General features: G+C 41.3%; 1 protein-coding gene across 1 annotated transcript in view; it reads left to right on the top strand.

The window, feature by feature from the left end:
* The window catches only part of ADAMTSL3 (ADAMTS like 3), a 276,104-nt gene that overhangs the window by 103,539 nt on the left and 152,121 nt on the right, over positions 1-20,444 (top strand). Inside the window, exons 6-7 of the mRNA XM_045561569.1 lie at positions 5,258-5,494; positions 10,732-10,858. Of these exons, the coding sequence (XP_045417525.1) occupies positions 5,258-5,494; positions 10,732-10,858 (364 nt within the window). The remainder of the gene's footprint in view (positions 1-5,257; positions 5,495-10,731; positions 10,859-20,444) is intronic.

Here is a 20,444-nt window from a genome sequence, read left to right as displayed (position 1 = left end):
AGCGCTGCATCCCTCTGACCGTTTTTCTATAGTCAAACCTTCCTGTGACCACAGCAGTGTTCTCCCACAGGGGTCATCCCAGATCATTTCTCCATCTCAAGATCCTTAACTTTAGTTATATGTGCAAAGTCCCTTTTGCCATGTAAGGTCACACATTCACAAGTTCTTGGGGATTAGGCTGTGGACATCTTGGAGGCTGAGTCAGTGCATTATTCTGCCCAACACAATGGGAAGGCTAAAGTCTTCTAAGGCAAATTCGTCTGCCAATTTTCTTACAGTCATTCAAGAACAAATTTCAAAACAGTATCCTCTTTGACAATACTCCGTGAAAAACCATTTAAGGAAATTCATTTTAAACCACAGATTATGGTGTTACATTTTGGGATTTCATTCTAGAATTTCTCTGAGTGTATATCACTTTAGCTGATTCCAGAAAGGTACCTGTCGTCAACACAAGTGTTAGAGAGGACTAGGAGTAAGAATTATGTCACACAGTATAGAGATAAAATGTAATCAAGTAAAATTGGTGCATGTTAGGTGCAATGGTTAGGACTTTGGTGTACTTGAGTGAAGATATGATTCCCCTGAAGTTCCATGGGCCTTGAGGGCTACCTGTGGTCTCTGACTGATGGCCTTTCTGGGAGGATACTGCAGAAATCTTTACCACCTCTAGGCTAGTGAGAAATATATACTTGGGAAAGGTGGAGGGTGACAATGCAAACACTACTCTTTTTTAGCTCTCAGAGTTAGAATCCTTAGAGAGTACTTAGAGAGACATTTCATAAGAATATACCATGAGTTGCTATGCTTGCCATTGCAAACTCAGGATTTCCAACAAAATTCCTTATTCAGGACACAAGGGAGAGTTGTGCTAATGGTAGCATTCAGAGTACTCATCTGTCTCCATGTGCCATAGTGTCTGCAGCTGTGCATGACCAGAGGTGGATAAATGTAGCCCAGCCTGCATCAGTGATGATCTGTAAGAGTCTGTTCCTGTGCAGGAGAGATTATACAGGTATATTCCTGAATTACCATAGAAACAGTTGCAAAGATGTCAACTGCCATAAATGAATATAACCACAGTGAACTCAGGGTATGAATATGGCCACATCTTTCTTTTGTGTAATTGCTTGAGCTGCTTCCTTATTTATTAATTGGGGATTCAAAATCTCCACCTCTTCATCCCCCAAGGTAGCCTCAAGACCAGGAGTGGGAACCAGTCAGTAACCTACCTCCGGTGGAGAGAGGACTGAGTTCTGATCAGTGTACCCCTGCTGTTGCTTCTCACTGCCATGCAATGTCTTTACTGAAGACTAGACACTCTAGTCCCATAGTCAGTGGATCCCCTTTTCCCTGGAAATGGGGCTAGTCATTCACTCTTTTGGAGGAAGCTGCCTGTAGTGATTCTAAGATGAGAAACTTTTTTGAGGGAGACTGGCTTCCTGATTCAAGGATGCCCACACCTATACTTCTGAGGAACCAAGAGCCCTATCTAATGGGGCTGTAAGATCTTTTAGTCCTATGGAAGAAATGTCACCATCAATGGCCAAACTAAGTTTGTACTGGGGAAGTCTGCTGTATGGAAAAGGAGTACCAGTGAGCAGTACCAGTGAGCCCCAGAAACCTAACATTGAATTATATTCTGGAGATTGCTAAAACTTCTGCTCCTCCATGTGGATGTCTGAAGGCTCAGACTTTCTTTCTTGGGACCATGGGTATGTCACATAGTCTATGTGTATCCAGTTCCTAACTCTTATCCAGAATAAATAATAATAAGAATAGCTTATACTTATTAAGTACTTCCTGAATGCTAGGCATTGTTCTAAGTGCCTTTTCATGAATAAACTAATGCAATCCTCACAATGTCCCTATGAAGTAGGCATTATTTTCCTCTCCACTTTTATAGAGGAGGAGATTTAAGTAACCTGCCCAAGATCACGGAGCTGAATTTAACCCCAGACACAGTCAGGCTCCAGAGAGCGTGAGCTTAACCACTTTACTACACCATCCTCCCTCTTAGAAAGGAGTATAGAAATCTCAGGGTTTGTGAGTTAGTGAAATCACATTCTAGACAGCAGTAACTAAGCATGGTAGCTTTTAGCAACACATGAGCATGTGAGTTGCCCATGAAATTAGAGAAACATTATACTTTTAGATACTATTGTAGAAACTCCAGCCCTGGAACAGTCTCACAGACCTTCTTAATATTCACAGAGGGCAAGAGACCAGGGTCAGAAAAGAGCAAGGAGTGAACTGAAAGAGAGAGGCAACTGAGGGCAGGCAGAGAAATGAAATCCTCCATGCTCATCACTCATTCTACTCCAGTGACCCAGGGTAAAGCTGTGGCATGAGGGAGGGTCTGGGTTAATGAGGACAGACTCTGGCAGCTGCATTTCAGAATTCTGCCCTCCTCAGCTCCAGCACTCAAGAAAAGATCAGATGTTCTTTTGTTGCAAAGTCTGGATGTGCTCGGGGCGTGCACTCGAGCCCTTAGGTGAAGGAATCCCACGCTGGCGAGCAGGAGACCGTGCACAAATGGCAGGAGTGTAAGGGGCAACCTGGACACAAGGACCACACCGCCTTCCCTGAGAAATCAGACTCCGGTCAGTGGCTCTCCCTGGCTTCACTTTGCCAGGGGAGATGGGGCTCTGGGCTGTGGGCCTGAAAGATTAGGGTGGTGGTGAAAAGAGAATGTCAGTAATCATCCAGACATAAGGCTGCCTTAATCAGTTATCATCACATGTGAGGAACAGAAACTCACTTAGATTAGTTTAAGACAAATGGGATTCACTGGATGGACGTGCAGGTATTTGATGGAATTTAAGCACAAGCAGGCCTTGAGGGCCTGGAGCCAGGAATCAGAAAATGAGGAACACCAGTTACTTACTGCTATTGAAATGTATGGTTTACTATCTATCCTCCTTTCTTGTCAAATTCATTCTTCTCTGCTGGGGGAACTGGCTTGCTTGGTTTCAACATGCATCTCATAAAAGAAATGGCCCGGATTGATGTGAATTCTCAGCTCCAGCTCTTTTGTGGCAATTCCAAATTCCTGGGAAAGACTGACCTGGTGTGGACCAGATGTTTGCCTCCGGAGAGTCAGCTTTGGCCAGGGAGGCTGGTCACACTTCCAAACCTGGCCATCCTTTGGGCAAGGACCAAGTCTAGGCTGATGTCCTAAGCTGTCTTCTGTTAATGAACTCTTGTTAATTTTGTGAAACTTCATTGGTTTCTGGAGCTTAAGGCAGTGAGAAGTCAGCTGGCCAGCACCCTCAGTCCCTGGAGAATGCCCACAATATCAGCAAGCTCCCCTCAAGGGAAGCTGCTTGTGCCCTGCTCTCGTCTACACTTCCCTTTGGTTTCAAAGAGTCAGATGCAGAGAGAACTGGCCGCGGCCGGAGGAAGAGGAGGTGATGTAATTTTGTAATTGATGATCTCTGCTGTGGCCAGATGGAGGATAAAGTCCTCATTTCAACAGAGAAAAGTCATCCAATTTTAGTAGTTTTCAACTTGACTCACTTCCATCGGCATAACCTGGTTTAATCTTGCTAAGACAACAAAAATGTGGGTGCAATATAGGATTTTGGAATGTTTCACAGCAAATAATACAACTAATCTCAGAGGAAAGTTTACTTATTATATTCTATTTATTCCCTACCTACTTCCAAAAGGGATTTGAGGCACTTTATTAAGACCAGAAGCATAAGCAGTAAAATGCAAAAGTAGTGAAAAGGGGGGAAATGAAAGAAATTATATTTTAAAATCCTGGCTGATAATTTATCAATAACTCTTTGTGGAAAAAATAAAGCTAGATTTCTACCTCACACCATTCATTTGAATAAATTTCAAATATAACAAAGAGTTAAATATGATTGCTAATCTATAAAGGAACTATAAAAATACATTTAAGTATTTATCTGTTCCTAGGGCAAAGTGAGAAAAGCATTTCTAAGGCAATTAATAAAGAAGAAAACCTTAAGGAGAAATATTAATAGAGCTGATTCTATAACAATGTAAAACTTCTTGACTTTGCAAAGTACCAAAACCAAAATTAAATGGAGAAAATATTTCCAATACAATGACAAAGAATTTATAGCTTCACTATCAAGTTTAAGAATTTTTTTTTTTTTTTTTTTTTTTTTTGAGACAGAGTCTCACTTTGTTGCCTGGGCTAGAGCGAGTGCCGTGGCATCAGCCTAGCTCACAGCAACCTCAAACTCCTGGGCTTAAGCGATCCTACTGCCTCAGCCTCCCGAGTAGCTGGGACTACAGGCATGCGCCACCATGCCTGGCTAATTTTTTCTATATATATTTTTAGTTGTCCAGATAATTTTTATTTCTATTTTTAGTAGAGACGGGGTCTTGCTCAGGCTGGTCTCAAACTCCTGACCTCGAGCGATCCACCCGCCTCAGTCTCCCAGAGGGCTAGGATTACAGGCATGAGCCACCGCGCCCAGCCTAAGAATTTTATCTGCTAAAAACAATAACAGGACAAACATTCTAATGCATAAATGAATAAAGGACATAAAACAAAAAATTTTTAAATAATTAATACAAAAAGCAAATATACATGAAAAGATAATAAAACCTAAAAAATAAAAAGGAAATGCAACTGAAAATAATGAAATTCTATTTTACAATTCTGATTAGAAAAAATATAGAAAATTAATAATGTCTACACTGGGAAGAGATAATGAGAAAAGGAAACTTATGTAGCCTGATGATGATGATAATTCCTTTCTGGGGGGCAGTTTGAAAATATTTTGAATACTCCATAAGATTTGCATATTTTTGACTCAAATTTTATTTCTAGAAACTACTGTTTGGAAAATAATCAAGATTTTTATGAAGATCTTGAATCACCTGGAAGAATTAAAAGCCTTTAGTTTCCCTTGTTTCAAAAAGAAGGCGACTATGTAATTAATGTATTTGAATATTTATATCCAAGATAGTTAAACTAGGGCAAAATTTGATGTCTGTCTATTGTAAGCTTTGATTATCTGGGAAAAATACCTAGGTGGAAGAGTGATCCGAATACATGAGATAATCTCCTGTATAGATCATTATTGCGGAGATGCCAGTGGAATTCCACAGGTATAGATTCAACTTTGAATTTAATTAAAAAAAAAAAGGGATTAGTGACTCCCAGAGGGAGGCAAGTGGGGGTGCTCTCATGGGGTTCTGGTGAACATGTTCAGCCTTCCGTCGGCTCCTGTCACTGGGTGATGTGAGTGTGATCCTTTTTCTCTGCCTCCAGGACTGCCCTCCAGATGCAGAAGACTTTAGGGCCCAGCAGTGTTCAGCCTACAATGATGTTCAGTATCAAGGACGTTATTATGAGTGGCTTCCACGGTATAATGATCCTGCTGCCCCATGCGCGCTCAGGTGTCATGCACGGGGACAAAACCTGGTGGTAGAGCTGGCACCTAAGGTACTGGATGGAACTCGTTGCAACGCTGACTCCCTGGACATGTGTATCAGCGGCATCTGCCAGGTAAGCTGCACCTGCCTCCCATACTCCTGGTTCATACACCCTCGATAAACAGAATTCTTTTCTTCTATACTGTTGTTCATACATATGCAAATACTGTTTTCTATCATTTTAATGTACAAAATATTTTAGAGAATGGTACTAGCCTTGAAATCATGTTTTACATATGTAAAATAGTGTCAGTTGTGCCTAGGTAGAGTCAAAATATATAACTTCTTGTGATTCCTCCAGATCAATGCTTCTCTAACTTGAGTGTGCATCAGAACCCTGTATTGGTTGTTTCCTTGTCTGGGCAGAAGCTTTTTAATTTAATCAGGTCCCATTTATTTATTTTTGTTGTTACTGTGATTGCCTTTGGAGTCTTTTTCATAAATTCTTTGCCTAGGCCGATATCTGTAAGAATTTTTCCAACCTCTTCTTCTAGTATTCTTACGGTTTCATGCTGTAGGTTTAAGTCTGTAATATATCATGAATTAATTTTTGTAAGTGGTGAGAGGTGCAAATCCTGTTTCAGTCTTTTATGTGGGGCTATCCAATTTTTGCAGCATCATTTGTTGAATGGGGATTCTTTCCCCCAGTGTGTTTTTGTTTGCTTTGTCAAAGATCATATGGCTATATGAGGATGGTTTAATATCTGGGTTCTCAGTTCTGTTCCATTGGTCTGTGTCTCTGTTCTTGTGCCAGTGCCATGCTGTTTTGGTTACTATAGCCTTGTTGTATAGCATGAAGTCTCATAAAGTGATGCCTCCCAATTTGTTCTTTTTGCTTAAGGTTGCTTTAGTTATTTGGGGTCTTTTCAATATTATAAAAGCCATGTATGATAAACCCACAGCCAACATCATACTGAATGGAGGAAAAGTGAGAGCATTCCTGCTTAGAACTGGAACCAGAACAAGGTCACCACTTCTGTTCAACATAGTGCTGGAAAGCCTTCCCAGAGCAATCAGGCAAGAGAAGGAAATCAAGAGTATACAAATGGGGAAAGAAGAGGTCAAATTATCACTCTTTGTTGATGATACGATCTTAGATCTAGAAAACCCCAAAGATTCTGCCAAGAGAATCCTGGAATTGATAAATAAATTCAGCAAAGTCTCAGGTTACAAAATCAATGTACACGAATCAGTAGCATTCATATACACCAACAATAGTCAAGCTGAGAATCAAACCAAAGTCTCAATACCTTTCACAATAGCAACAAAGAAAATAAAATACCTAGGAATATACTTAACCAAGAAGGTGAAAGACCTCTACAGGGAGAACTACGGAACACTGAGGAAGGAAATTGCAGAGGATGTAAACAAATGGGAAAAACATATCATGCTTATGGATTGGCAGAATCAACATTGTTAAAGTGTCTACATTACCCAAAGTGATTTACGGATTCAGTGCAATCCCCATTAAAATACCAACATCTTTTTTCGTAGATCTAGGAAAAATAATTCTACACTTTGTATGAATTCAGTATCTTTCCTTCAACAGGGTAATGTTCACATAAATTCCCTTTCTTGTTCAGTGTGGCCAGGGACATCAGCAGTCATTTGGGTGAGAGAAAGCAAAGTGTATGATTATCTATGCTCACCTCGAGATCACTGAAGTGACCCCTGATGATTGCTTGGCATAGAGTACAGATAACTTTTGTAAATGTGTTTACAGTTTCCTCGTTTAAATGAACATGTCACAACACTCTTGGGAACAACTTTCCATTAGCCTGAGCACAACACACAGCATGAGACAACAATACTCACTGAATGAAATTTGCTTCTGCCTCTGCTTTGGACGTCTGATTTGTATCAGAGGCAGGTTGGGGTTGGTAACAGGTCTGCAGAGCAAGTCTGATTTTTCACTCATGTTTATTGAATTCCCTGATGGCTGTGTAAACACAGAAACCACTTAAAATTTCTAATCAAAATAATAGCAACTAACATTGGGTGCTTACAAGTTATCAGGCATTGTCTAAGCACCTTGCCGTATTAGTTCGTCATAACCCTATGATGGAGGTACAGTAATTATCCTCACTTTGTTTATAAGGAAACTGGAAATTGAAGAAGCAAAGTAATTTGCCCAGGTTGCAGAGTATCTTAGTCTGTTTGGGCTGCTATAACAAACTACCATAGACTGGGTGGCATGTAAACAAAAGGAACTGATTTTTTACAGTTCAGGAGGCTAGGAAGTCCTACCTCAAAGTGCCGGCAGATTCAGTATCTGGCGAGGGCCTGCTGCCTGGTTCATAGATGGCGGTATCCTCACGTGGAGAAAGGGATGAGGGACGTCTCCAGGGTCTCTTTCTTAATGGCACTAATCCCATTCACAAGGGCTCCACCCTTATGATCTAATCACCTCCTAAAGGGCCCACATCCAAACACCATCACCTTGGGTGTTGAGTTTCAGTGTAGGAATTTTGGGAGGGACATAAATATTCACTCTATCGCACATAGCTAGAAAATGGTAGAGATGGAATTTGAACCCCAGCACCTTAATTCCAGAGTCCATTGTCTTAATCACTGAGCTATACTGATGATACTTTTTGCATTGCTACAAGTATAACTGAAGGTTGTAACTGAAAATAAGATGTAGTGCCATTAAAGCATAGCCAGTACTACTGATGAATCATGCATAGATAGCTTCGTTTAGGGATTAAAACTCAAATGTCCACACACCACCCCAGAGGGAAACTGCCCAGGTGTAGTCATAGCGAGGGGTGAGTGCAGTGGCTGTTTTTGTCAAGTGCAGTGCTGTTGAGTGCAGTGCTGTTTGTTTTTGTTTTTGTTTTTGTTAAGAGAAGCAAGAAATCTGGATTTTAATGTGAAACTTCCAGTTTGTAAAATCACCTTGTTGTTAATAACCCTGCTTTATCCATTAATGGTTAAATTGTACTCCTGTGTAATACAGATTAGTTTTCCCTGCAGTAACCAACGACCTCCAATGCTTGGTGGTTTTAAAACAATTAAAGGTTATTTCTTGCTAATGCTACTTGCTCAAGTGAGATCAGCAGGAGTCTCTACTCTTTGTATATCTAAGAGACTCAGGCTGAGGGAGGCTTTATTTGAACACATTTTTAACATCATAACTGCAGTAGTGCAAGGGACTCATGCACTAACCCTTAAAGTTTCTTATGGAAGTGACACAGATAACTTAGACTCATATTTCACTGGCCAAAGATAGTCAATGACCACATCTAACTTCCAAGGGGGTGGGGGAGTGCATCCCTTCCGTGGACTGAAAGAGAAGCTAAATGTTTATGAATACTCCTAATGACTGCCACCACTCCATATACTCTGATTTTCGAGGCAGAAATGCCAGATTTTTTTTTTCTTAAGGTAGAATCTAATTTTCAGAGATCTCAGAGATCTCAAACAGAGATTGATTAAAAAAATTGTTTTTTTCTTGAAGGATTAAATTTGACTTCTCTGGAAAATTCATATTTTTCTTAATTTGGATTAATGCTGCTTATTTAAACACTATCTTCTTTGAGCTGATTAGGAAATCATATGCAGGACTGTGAAATATTTTTTTAGCTGAAGTGATGATTTATAGATGAGTATTTATTCCAAAAAGGACTGCTCATGTGTTTAAAATATGTGTTTATGTTATCCACAATCTCATGTAAATTGTCTCATTGACTACACTGTACAGTAAGAATCTTATCTTATTAATTTATACTCTGTAGTGCCTGGTACTATAGAAAATGGTTATTTAGTCGATGTTAATAAATTTTATTGGTGTGTTTATCAGTTAGTGCTCAATAAATCACCATAATTAGAGATGATGACTTCAGGAGATGTCACGGAAGTTGAAAAACCATCAGGAATTTTTAAAAAGTTGCTTATTGTTGATTATGATGTGACAGGAAAGTCAAAATTCAATAGCCCCTCAATTTGAAGGGCAGTTCTGGCTTATACCCTATGAATCACAAGGCAACCAGACCTTCTTTTCAAATATCATTTTTCTGTAATGTTTTCACATGCTTTATTTGGCTGTAAGATTTGGATGAATTGTAACTTAAAAAAATTATTAAGCAAATATAAGTGCTCGGGGAGGTATTCCATTGCCCAAGATCTTGCAAAGCTCTAAACTGTCTTCAAAACAAGCCCTTCCTAGCTTCTAAATCCACACCCTTTCTGGACGACCAGATAGAGGGTGATTCTCATTCTCATGAAATGCAAAGTGCTCAGGGACACGAATGTGTGAGGACAGAGCTTGGCCCAGGAACAGTGTTTCTATAATTTAATGGTAGAATTACTCTCCTTGGAGAAAATTGCATGAACACAAGTTACTCATTGATTGAATCCCAACCATGCAAGTGTGTTTCCAAAATCAATCACTCTTAAGTTGTTCCACATGTACTTGTAAATGTTAATACAATGGTCCATGTAACTGGCTTTTTCTGTTGTTATCTGCTGATACAGTATAGTGTTAAGATTCTGGTGTCAGATGACCTGGGTTTTAAAATCATTACTGACACCATATACTAACTGTGTAATGTTGGCAAATCATTTAACTCAGTAATGTGTAGATTTCCTTATTTGTAAAACAGAGGTAAAAGGCATCACTTGTATCACATAAGATTGCTCTGAAAATTAAATGAAATAATGTGTACGGTATGCATGGATGGCATAATGCCAGGCACATGGTAAACATTATCAACTATTATTATTAATGATTTATTACTATTTTATAATCAGGGTTAAAGGATCTCAAAAGTCATTGAATTAAGCTACTCATCCAATAATTTTATCCCCCTCCCTACAATTTTCCTACCAAGAAGTCTCTTAGCCCATGATTGAATACTTATTATTGGATAACTCTGACTTTTTAAACTTTTTCATATTGAACTAAATTATGGCTAAACCTGTAGCTTTTACCATTTAGAAATAGATCAAATGTAGACCTTTTTTTCATGACAGCCCTTTGAATTTGAAAATATCTCTACTCATAGGCTACTTCCTAAACTTCCTCGGAACTTTTGCTACCTCTCCCTGAAACTTTCATTTGATTTTTCTCCTTCCCTTCAACACCAAAATTTTGGAAATAATAATGTATAGATGTTGTTTCAACTCTTTTAATTTTTTGAGACTTGCGTAAGAATCCTATAAATGATACTCTACTGTAAGGCTTTATATCATTCAGATTTACAAAACAATGTTCTCATAAAAGAGAGCCAACCGGTAAACGTAGGAAGGACAACCCCGTGAGTAAGGCCCCTCCTCGGCTTCCCGCCCTGACCGGAGCTTGTGTTGCAGGCGGTGGGCTGCGACCGGCGGCTGGGCAGCGACGCCCGGGAGGACAACTGCGGAGTCTGCGCCGGCGACGGCGCCACCTGCAGGCTGGTGCGGGGACAGGCGAAGTCACACGTGTCTCCTGAAAAAAGTAGGTTGTGAAGTCAATGCTATGCTGTCGTAATGCAAGGTGTGTTTCTGACCATCTATTATTACTGGAATAACCTTTCCCAAGCATGCTAAGCTTTTTTAGTTGGAATAACTTTTGACCAGTATTCTAAAGTCAAATTTCTTCCAAAAAGTATATATCAAATTTTTGTTTCCCACTCTGTTTTAGAAGAGTACCCGCTCTTTGAACATTTGCCAATACAGAGTATTACTATTTTTAAAAAATATTTGCTGATTTTTCGGATAAATCGTGAAGTAACTATTTCTTTTATTTGCTTTCCTTTAATTGCTAACAAAGTAGAAAATATTGTCATATTATATATTTATTAGCCATTGATGATTTTTTATCTTTCAGTTAGTTATTGAAGCTATTTACCTGTTTTCCTATTCAGATGTTGATCTTTTCCTCACTGTTGTGAGCTTTTAACATATCATAAATACTGGCCTTTTGACTGGTATAGTTATTTCAAATGTGGTTTCCAATTTGTTATTTGACTTTCAATTTTGTGTTTTTAGAATCAATGCTTTCTAATTTTTATGTATTCAGAAATTCCCATCTTTTTATTTCAATAACTTGTTTTTTTAATCCTTTAATTTGGGGACCAGTGAACTTTATCAGTAGAGGACCAGACAGTAAATATTTTGGACTTTTCAGGGCATATAGTCTCTGCCTCAACTACTCAAGACTGGCTGTTGCAGTGCAAAAGCACCCACGAATACCTGGAAACAAATGGGCTGACTGTGTTCCAATATAACTTTATTTACAAAGGTAGCCTGCAGGCTGAACGTGGCCCTCAGGTTGCAGTTTGTTGACTTCGGCTTTAAAGGGAAAAAATTATTCAGCATGTTTTATGCCAGTACTGCTATGGTTTTGTTTTTCTACTTTTAAATCTTTTATTCATTTTAATTTAGTTTGATGTAATTTATGAAGTTGGGATCTTACTTACTCCTCCAAATGGGAACATCAAGATAGGAGTGGTGGAAGGTTCTGCAGGAATAGGAAACACAAGTTTCATGGCATGACACTAGGAGGAAGCCTGGAGTTTTTGAGGAACTGCTTACTAATATGTTGCTTGGGCCTGAATGCACATTGAATAGTGTGGAAGATAAGAATGGCATTCAGGAGTCAGCCATAAAAGCCTTCATTATTGTGTTTTATATTTCAGGTGAAATGGAGTCATGAAAATAATTTAGGCAGTGCAGTGACATGGCTAGATTTGTGTTTCAGTGAAATAATTCTGATGGCATATGGAGGCTGGATTACCTGTGAGGGGAGCCTGGAAGCAGAGACCCCAGATAGGAAGATTTTTAGAAAATACTCAAGAGTGTTTAAAATATGAGGCCTTGGTCTATAGTAGCATGGCAGAAATGTAGACAAAGGAATAGCTGGAGAGATATTTAGGAGGTAGAATGAGCAAAGTTCGGTAATTCTTTGAATAAGAAAAGAAGAAAAGAGAAAGAAGAGGCTAGAATGATATAAATTTTCCATCTTGAGCGGCTGGGTGGATGTTTGCTGTTAATTTGCTTAGGGAATTAATGAAGAGGAGACACATATCAAAGGTGAGAGCCCATATCCCTGGATTTTTGTCTTCCTGGAATTTTGGTCCCGTAAGTATTCAATACCTTGGTACCTTTCTGATGCCTTCAAACAGATGTACAGTGTATTTTGTTTGTGGTTAGAAGGTTGCTCTGAAAAATGTTAGTCCATCATGACTGATAGAAAACCCCCTTGTTGGTGGTATTCAGTTATAAATGTAGGTGAGTCCACCCAAAGAGAGTATGTAGACTATAACAAAAAGCCAAAAATTGTATACCTATAACACCTGAAGTCAAGGCGTTTAGCCAAATAAGAAGTTTAGGGAAATTCACCTGAGTAGGTGGGTAAACACTGAACTTAGCAAGAGCAGTATCATGGAAGCCAAAGGAATAAGTAACTTCAAAAAGGGGGTAATAGCCATATTAAATGCTCCTGTGAGGTCACCTGGAATAGGGCCCCCAAATTTCCGTTTAGCAATTTGAAGGTCATTAGTGACATTAGCGACATTAGCAAGGTGATGTCAGTGAATTTCAGGCTGAAACCAAAGCTTGATTGCAATGGATTGATGAATGAAGAGAAGGTGGGAATACATAGAAGGAAGCATTTGCCCAGGACCAGAGGAGGGTGCACACTGACCCCAGGTCAACAGCTGGATAACTGCACAGGTGCAGCTGGAGAACATGGTGAGAAATCACAGGAGTTCCAGTCTATTGGTTTTGACTCTTCATTAAGAGGTAGAGTCAGCCATCAAGAGGGAGGGCCCAGAGACTCGAGTGTGTTCCCATGGAGGATAGGAGGAGAAGGAACTCATCAAGGACAGTGAAAAGATAGAGGCATAGCTATAAGGGCCCAGCTGAGACTGGAAACCATGAATTAGTGGGAGCTGCAATCCATGGACTTTATGAAGGAGGAGGCTTTGAATGGTGGTGTATGGAATGTAGTTAGGAATGCATTCTACTGAAAAGCATAAAAAACTCAACTTACAAACTTGAGAGTTGCACATGTCTCTTCTAACAGGAAGTCTGTAGGAGGCAATCAAGGCTGAGGACACTGTTCTACTGTGTCTTTGAGGAGCCACGCTCCTCTCTCTTCTTCAGGTCCTTAGAGTGTGCTTTCGCCTACGTGGCTGCAAAGTCACTACTGGACATTGAGATGTCACATCCACATACCAGATACTGAGGAATAAGATAGTGCAAAAGGCATTCTTTAAAACTGTGTTCTTTATTCAGGAAGGGAAGTCTTTCCCAGGGGATTTTGCTTCATTGACCAGAACTGTGGCATGTGACACCCTGGCTTTTAAGGAGGCAGGAAACCAAGTACTTACAATGCTTTGTGACTCCCAGTGTTTTCTTCAGACATATCTTATCACTGAATTCTATTAGTTTTACATTGTAGTTTTGATAATGTCATACCCACTTTACAGATGAGGAAACTGAAGACCAGAGATGTTAAGAAACATCTCCCATAATTAATTATGAAAAGCAATGTAGGAAAGTGGTTAAGAAATTGGAGTCTTGGGCCAGACTGGCTAAGTTTAAATTCTGGGTCGGTTTGCTAGCCGTGTAAGCAGGGCAAGTTATTTAACTTCCATATGTATCTTGGATTTCTCATTTTAAACTGGGAATAACAATAATACTGCCTTTACAGAGCTGCTGTCAGGATTCAATAAATCAGTTCATGCTGAACCCTCCAAATGGTCTGGTACCTCGAGAGTGTTCAATAAGTGCTAGCTGTGTTTTTATTAAAAATGACACTTATTTGGGTACCAATGCATGTCGTACCTCCTGTGTACCTTAAATGTATGCCCTTAAGTGGGTATTTGTAAACATTTTTTTAAATCAGCACTTGGTCCATCTAGGGGTTTAAGACAGCTACTGGTGGGTATGGAGGAAAACCTTGAAAGTGTCAAAAAGAGTGAATTGTAGGAGAATCCAAAGTTTGAGGACTCACATCAGGGGCAGACAGTTTGAAAAGACAGGCTGTGCTGAGCAGAGTTCATTCAGGAAGGAGGACCAAGGCGGGGAGATAATAGCCAGGCCAGGGTGTTGGGGAAGTGCCTGGAGTTAGTGTTGGCCTTAAAAAGCTTGGAAATCTCATCAGAAAAGACCTTGTTTTGTCAGGGTCCAAGAGAGACTAGAAATAGAGATAATTCTAATTGAACTAGGGTAGAAGCAGAGTGAATGTGGCAAGAAGCCAGTCTTTTTTGGAGAAGTGTACAGAGGAGGCCCTGAAGTGCAAGGTAGCTCATATCCTCCCGGCTCCCCTCTCACACACTGATTTTCAGTTTTTGGATAGTAGATCCTTTTGAGAATCCATTGAACGTTACACATTTTCTTTCCAGAAATTGTATGTGTACTTATAAGCCCTAAATTTGCCCTTCTGCTATTTGGGGCTGGGCCTCAGATCCCTGATGCCCATTTAGGACATTCCAGGTAAAGAACTAAAACGCCTAATGTTTTTGATCAATTTCTATGAAGAAAGAACTGGAGTGCACCGACTGATCCTTTACTGCAGGGCGTGAGTGACATGGTGTAAGCTGGGGGCATCCCCCAGGACGCTGGCATTTCATCAGGGTCTATGCATGCGCTTGAGCTAAGGTGAAAGGTTGCAGAGGTTCCTGCCTGCGTGAAGACACGGTGCTTCTTGTTCTTGATTCTCACGACGGCCCATTTGTGTCTGTTCCGGCTCTGAAACTGGCCAGCTGAAGCTGTTTTTGGCTGGGACTTTCCCCAGGCCATATGGAAGCACTTCCCTATAATTACACTTTGTGTGGAAGAAATGTGGGAAATGAAGCCACGTCTCCCCCACCGTGTGCATCACCAGGGCCTGCTGAGTCCACGCAGCTCCTGCGTCCATACCTTGCCAAGCAATCATTCCTGTCCTCCCTGGGACTCACCCTGTGTCAGGACATGGCAGTGAGATGCTGCTGGCACAGCCCCACGCTGGAGAAAGCGCACAGGGCTGCACACAGGATGTCGTTTCCATCACACAGTGAGACAGACACAAGGTGCAGGAGCCTGGAGCCAAAACCTTTGCTATGAGAAAAATCAGAAATTAATCCAGATACAACACACAAATTTCCTGCTCAGAGAAAGAAGGAGAGAGATGGAACTGACAACTGGCATAAACAGCTTTGGATGTTGGAAAAGGGAACTAGAGGCCACTCGGGTTTTAAAGAGAGAAAACTCAGAAAACAGCAACAAAGACACAAACACAGCTATCTGGAGAGGCTTGACTTGGCATTTAGGGACTTAGTTGCATTTTCAGGTGTGTCTCTTATTTTGGTCTTGTCCACATAAGGGCATACACCATACACGTATGAAGCAAATAAACAAACAAGCTCAGCTTTGTCTGTTCCGGGCTTTTTGTCCATTTTTACATGGTGGCAACTAAGCCTGTGGACACAGAGGTACCCAAGGCCAACTTGGAGCACCAGCGCTTCTCTCAGCTTCTGACCTTGTGACGACAACCACACCCTGCTCCAAAGCTCCCCTTGAGACTCCTGACAAAAGCAGAACCCCTGGGCCAGCTGGATTGTAGGGCTGCCCCATAGGGTAATTCTTAGGATTTTTTTCTCTCCATATGCTGTTCATTTCTCGTTTTGACTGTCACTTCCAAAGACAATCTGCAAATTTAACTTAGTCCATGACAAGGGAGAGTGCATCAGATACAAAGTGTTTGCTAACGTGGCAAACGGGTTGGTTTTCATTCTTCCTGTCTTCCCACATCATCTCTGTCTGCCGCCCCATTCATCTTTCTCGGGGGGATTCTGACTGACAGTGTTCCTACACCCGCGCTGTGGCTGGTACAGGAATATTCAAACCAAAGACCTGGATCCTTTAAATGGGAAATTTGCCCCCTTTAATTCAACAAGAGAAAGTGTGGCTCAGAAGAAAGATCCTGGGACTAGAAGTCAGGAGCTCTGGGTTCTAGTCCTCGCCTAGCTCTTTGCACATTCTTGTGTGGTTTCTAGCCCTCTGCATGAAGAGAAATGAAAGAAAGTGGCATGGAGATCCTGCTGAGAAGGCACTTCATAGATTATGTTTTACCTGGACTAGCGACTGTGAACTCCCGGCCTCTTCATGGACTGCCTTCACACTTATGATAAAATTCATACTCCTTTCCAAAGCCTTTAGAGCCTTGTATCAGCTGTGCTGCCATCTGTCCCTCATTCCCTAATCTCCTGTCACTCCGGCGTTCTGGAAGATTCTAGAATACCATGTATCTTTGCACTCACCCGTCCCTGGGCCTGGAACCTGCTTCTCCCTGCTCTTAACATGCCTTGTCTTTCTCAACCTTGGGCACGAGTGTCTCCCCCTCAGAGCAGCTTTCTTTGCCCACTCTGCCTAACGTAGGCCCTTCCTTTTTCTGTTTTAGTTCTGGGTTAGCTTTTATTGAAAGAAGTAATTATTTCATTTATTTATCTGTTTAGTTTGCCTCTCCCACTAGTAGGCTTTGCAAGAGCAGGCACCATGTCTGTCCTGTGCACCATTTTATTCCTGGTGGTGGTGTGGACCTCGCTTAATGCTGAGCACATGAATTCATGGCCTTTGCTGGAGACGATTCCACCTGTTGTGATTTCAGTGGGACTAAACGATGTTGTGCAACAGAACTGGACTGGAAGCCAAAGATAAGGATAATAACCTCAGCTTGGCCTTTAATAATCCGTGATCTTAGGCAAGAAGCTTGGCTTTTCATGTGCATAGTGAGAGTATTAGCATGGGCGATTTCTAAGACATCTTCTAACTCTGGAAGTCTATTTAGTGTATCTGTGATTTATTCGTCATTAAAAAAAGAGATCTTGGGATTGAATGGAGGTTAGAGAAACAAGACCCCTGTTCCTATATGCAGACATTTTGCAAAGTTTCAATGAAAAGCTTTGACAGAGATGGCTTGTCTTTAGTCTGAAAGGGCCCTGGAAGTTTTATATAGACCACAAGGGTGAGTTGGTATGAAGTCTCCTCTTATATCCCATGAGCTGCTCTTTGGTTAACTTTTTACCTGCTGCTATCCCTACCTGCATGGAAGGGGTTTTGTTTGTGCACTGACCTCCTCATTGGCGTGTGAGCCCCTCAAGGGCCCCTCACACCTGGCCCAGTACCTGGTAGCTGGTATGTTCTCAGTAAAGGTGTATTGACTTGGCCTGTGCAGAACTGAAGAGCCCACTTAGACCAGCATCCCCATGGCAGCCGTTCATGAGGACTGTGAATTAAAAGCAGGAGCCGTTGTTGAGAGCCAAGCCCTACAGCATCCGGGGTCGCCCAGGAGACCTGACATCCACTAACCAGATGAGGGTGCTGGGATTATTAGTTATAAAAGTTGTCAGGACCGTAAGAATAACAGTGGCTTCCAGAGCTTGTGTGCGTATAATGTGCCAGGCTCCATGCTGAGTGTTTCATGTATGACATAATTTATTCCTGCCCTACTCCCACCAGGTAGGTACTATTGTGACCTCCCCATTTGACAGATGGAGAAATGGGCTCTGCGAAATGAAGTACCTTGTTTAAGGTGTCACAAGTAGTGAGTGACCAAGATGATTCTGACTTCAGAGCCCATGTGCTTAACCACCCTCCTGTACTATCTTCCACTGGCAGCCAGATGGGCGTGGGGTGAGACATGCACGAGGCCTAGAATTCCGGGGAAGAACAAAGGTAGCACAGAAATGGAATCAGAGAGGAGCAAAGACTGCCTCAGCTGGCCTGCCCTGGGGCTCCCATTGGCAGAGCCTTGCTCCACGGCTTCTAACCCAGAAGCACTCCAGGATCACCTGGGGACCTTGCCCATGTTCTAATCCTCACGCCCCACCCTGAAGTTTCTGGGGGCAAATCAGGGCAGTTGTAGGTCACCAGACTTCCCAGGTGGCTCTGGTATGTGCCTTTGGTCAATGCCTGTACTTTGCAGCTCCAATGCCCACTGCAGAGTCACAAGGCAAATGACTGTTTCATCCTCCCCAGGCTCTTGACTTTTTCGATGCCGTCTACAGGACAGGAGAGTCACACTGCGATGCTGGGGAACATCTGGGCAGAATTTGTTATTAGACATCGTGTAACACAGCCCCTCTCCAGTAGGCTGTTCAAAAGCTAGTCCTGGAAACAAGCATGAAAACGTACATCCTCAGGCACTATGCCTGTTACCATGCTCTTTTGAGGTAAAGGCATTTTAAGCCAGTGCATAAACGTACCTCCAGGTTGGGAGCAGATGTCTTTGCACAGATGCAGGGGCTCAAGGCTGAGGACACTCTTTTGCAGATTCAGCAGTCAGAGACTTCCATGATGTAGCCCAACAGCTCAAGGCGGGATGGAGGGATGGGAATCCGTTTTCAGCTTGCAGCTGTTTGTTCTCACCAAGGCAGATCCCGACTGTGTTCCTTCTTTGCTTTGTAAAAAAAATGATTGCTGTTAATTTCCTACTTTTATTTTTCTACTTTTGCTCAGTGGCACATTTCAGTTTTTCTCACTTGCATCTGCAAGGGTGGTGCATAGACAGTCCTCCAGCTGCAGGATCAGTGCAGCTATGCACAAACTGTCCCTTCTTTCACCTTCCAATTCCCCTACTACCCCCACAGAATGACAGAGGAACTTGAAGCAAACCTGACTACCCTACTTTAGAAAAATCGTCAGCCCGTGTTCTGCACAATGCCACACAAGGGAAATGCCTTTAGTATAAGTGATGCCAAATGGTTATGGGTGTGTAAGGGTATAACAAACACTATATATATATATATATTTTTTAGTTTACAAAATGCTTTCATACCTATTATTTCACTTTAAAGGAATGCATTCCTTTAAAATAAAGTGTATTATTTGCAATTTTCCCATAATGTTTAATTATCATTGGCATTTATTTAGATGCTTTTTACTTTTCTTTCTTTATTTATTTTTCTTTCTTTTTTTTTTTTTTTTTTTTTTTTTGAGACAGGGTTGGTCTCACTCTGTTGCTCAAGCTGGAGTGCAGTGGCACCATGTTATAGCTCCCTGTAACCTCACACTCCTGGGCTGAAGCGATCCTCACCGTAACCTCACATTCTTAGGTTTAAGTGATTCTCCTGCCTCAGCCTTCCAGGTAGCTAAGACCACAGGCATGCAACCATGCCTGGCTAATTTTTTAAAAGAATTTTTTGTAGAGATGGGGGTCTCACCATGTTGCTCAGGCTAGTCTCGAACTCCTGGCCTTAACCTCCCACCTCAGCCTCCCAAAGTGCTGGGTTACAAGCATGAGCCACCACGCCCAGCCACCTTTATTCCTTTTTAAAAAACGACTTCATTCCTTGGGAATGGTGTGTGTGTGTGTGTGTGTGTGTGTGTGTGTGTGTATTTGAACCTAAATAGCAGGAGGAGAAAATAAATGCAAGGTCAAGAAAAGTAGCATGAAAAATACTTGACAGAAAAATTTTTTCGGAAAAAAATAAAAGCCCACAACCAACTACAAAGAACATACACCACCACCACCACCCCCGGAAAAAAAAACCCAATAGAAAAGTGGGGGTGAGGTTGTCAAAGTGAGAATAGCTAAGACATCTTTTTTGTTGTATTACCTTGGAATGTATATATGTAGGTTGGTGAGTTCTAGTTGGACTTTATAGCAAAAATATAATGGTCTGATATAAATTACAGTCCTTCTGGGCTGAAACTGATGTTTATTGATTAGTTAATATTGTGTGGACAATTTATTTCCTGTACATCTTGCTACTTAGCGAAGCTGCAATCTGCAGCAGGAAATGAGACATAGAAAAAATATGACAGAACAGCTGGACTTGAGCATTTCTGCGTGGGAGGGAAAGTCCATGAAAGCAAACTTAATCTGAGGTCAGTGCAGTGATTGCAAAATCAAACAAGTGAAACCCGTAAAATGAAAGTCTGTAATGAACATACTTGTGATGGGTGAGTTTGAGTTTATACAATACAACTTGGTTCCACAGCAGAAGGGTTTAAGAATGTAGTTTTTTGTTCAGACCCTGGTTCTACTGCTTAGGAATTCTGTGTTCTTGGGCAAGTCACTTTAAACTTGCAAAACTTCAGTTTTCTTAACTGTA

This window comes from Lemur catta, chromosome 9 (genome assembly GCF_020740605.2).
Source record: "Lemur catta isolate mLemCat1 chromosome 9, mLemCat1.pri, whole genome shotgun sequence".
Lineage (NCBI taxonomy): Eukaryota > Metazoa > Chordata > Mammalia > Primates > Lemuridae > Lemur > Lemur catta.
Note: the sequence above shows the minus strand (reverse complement) of the source record. Positions and strands in the feature narration are given on the sequence as shown.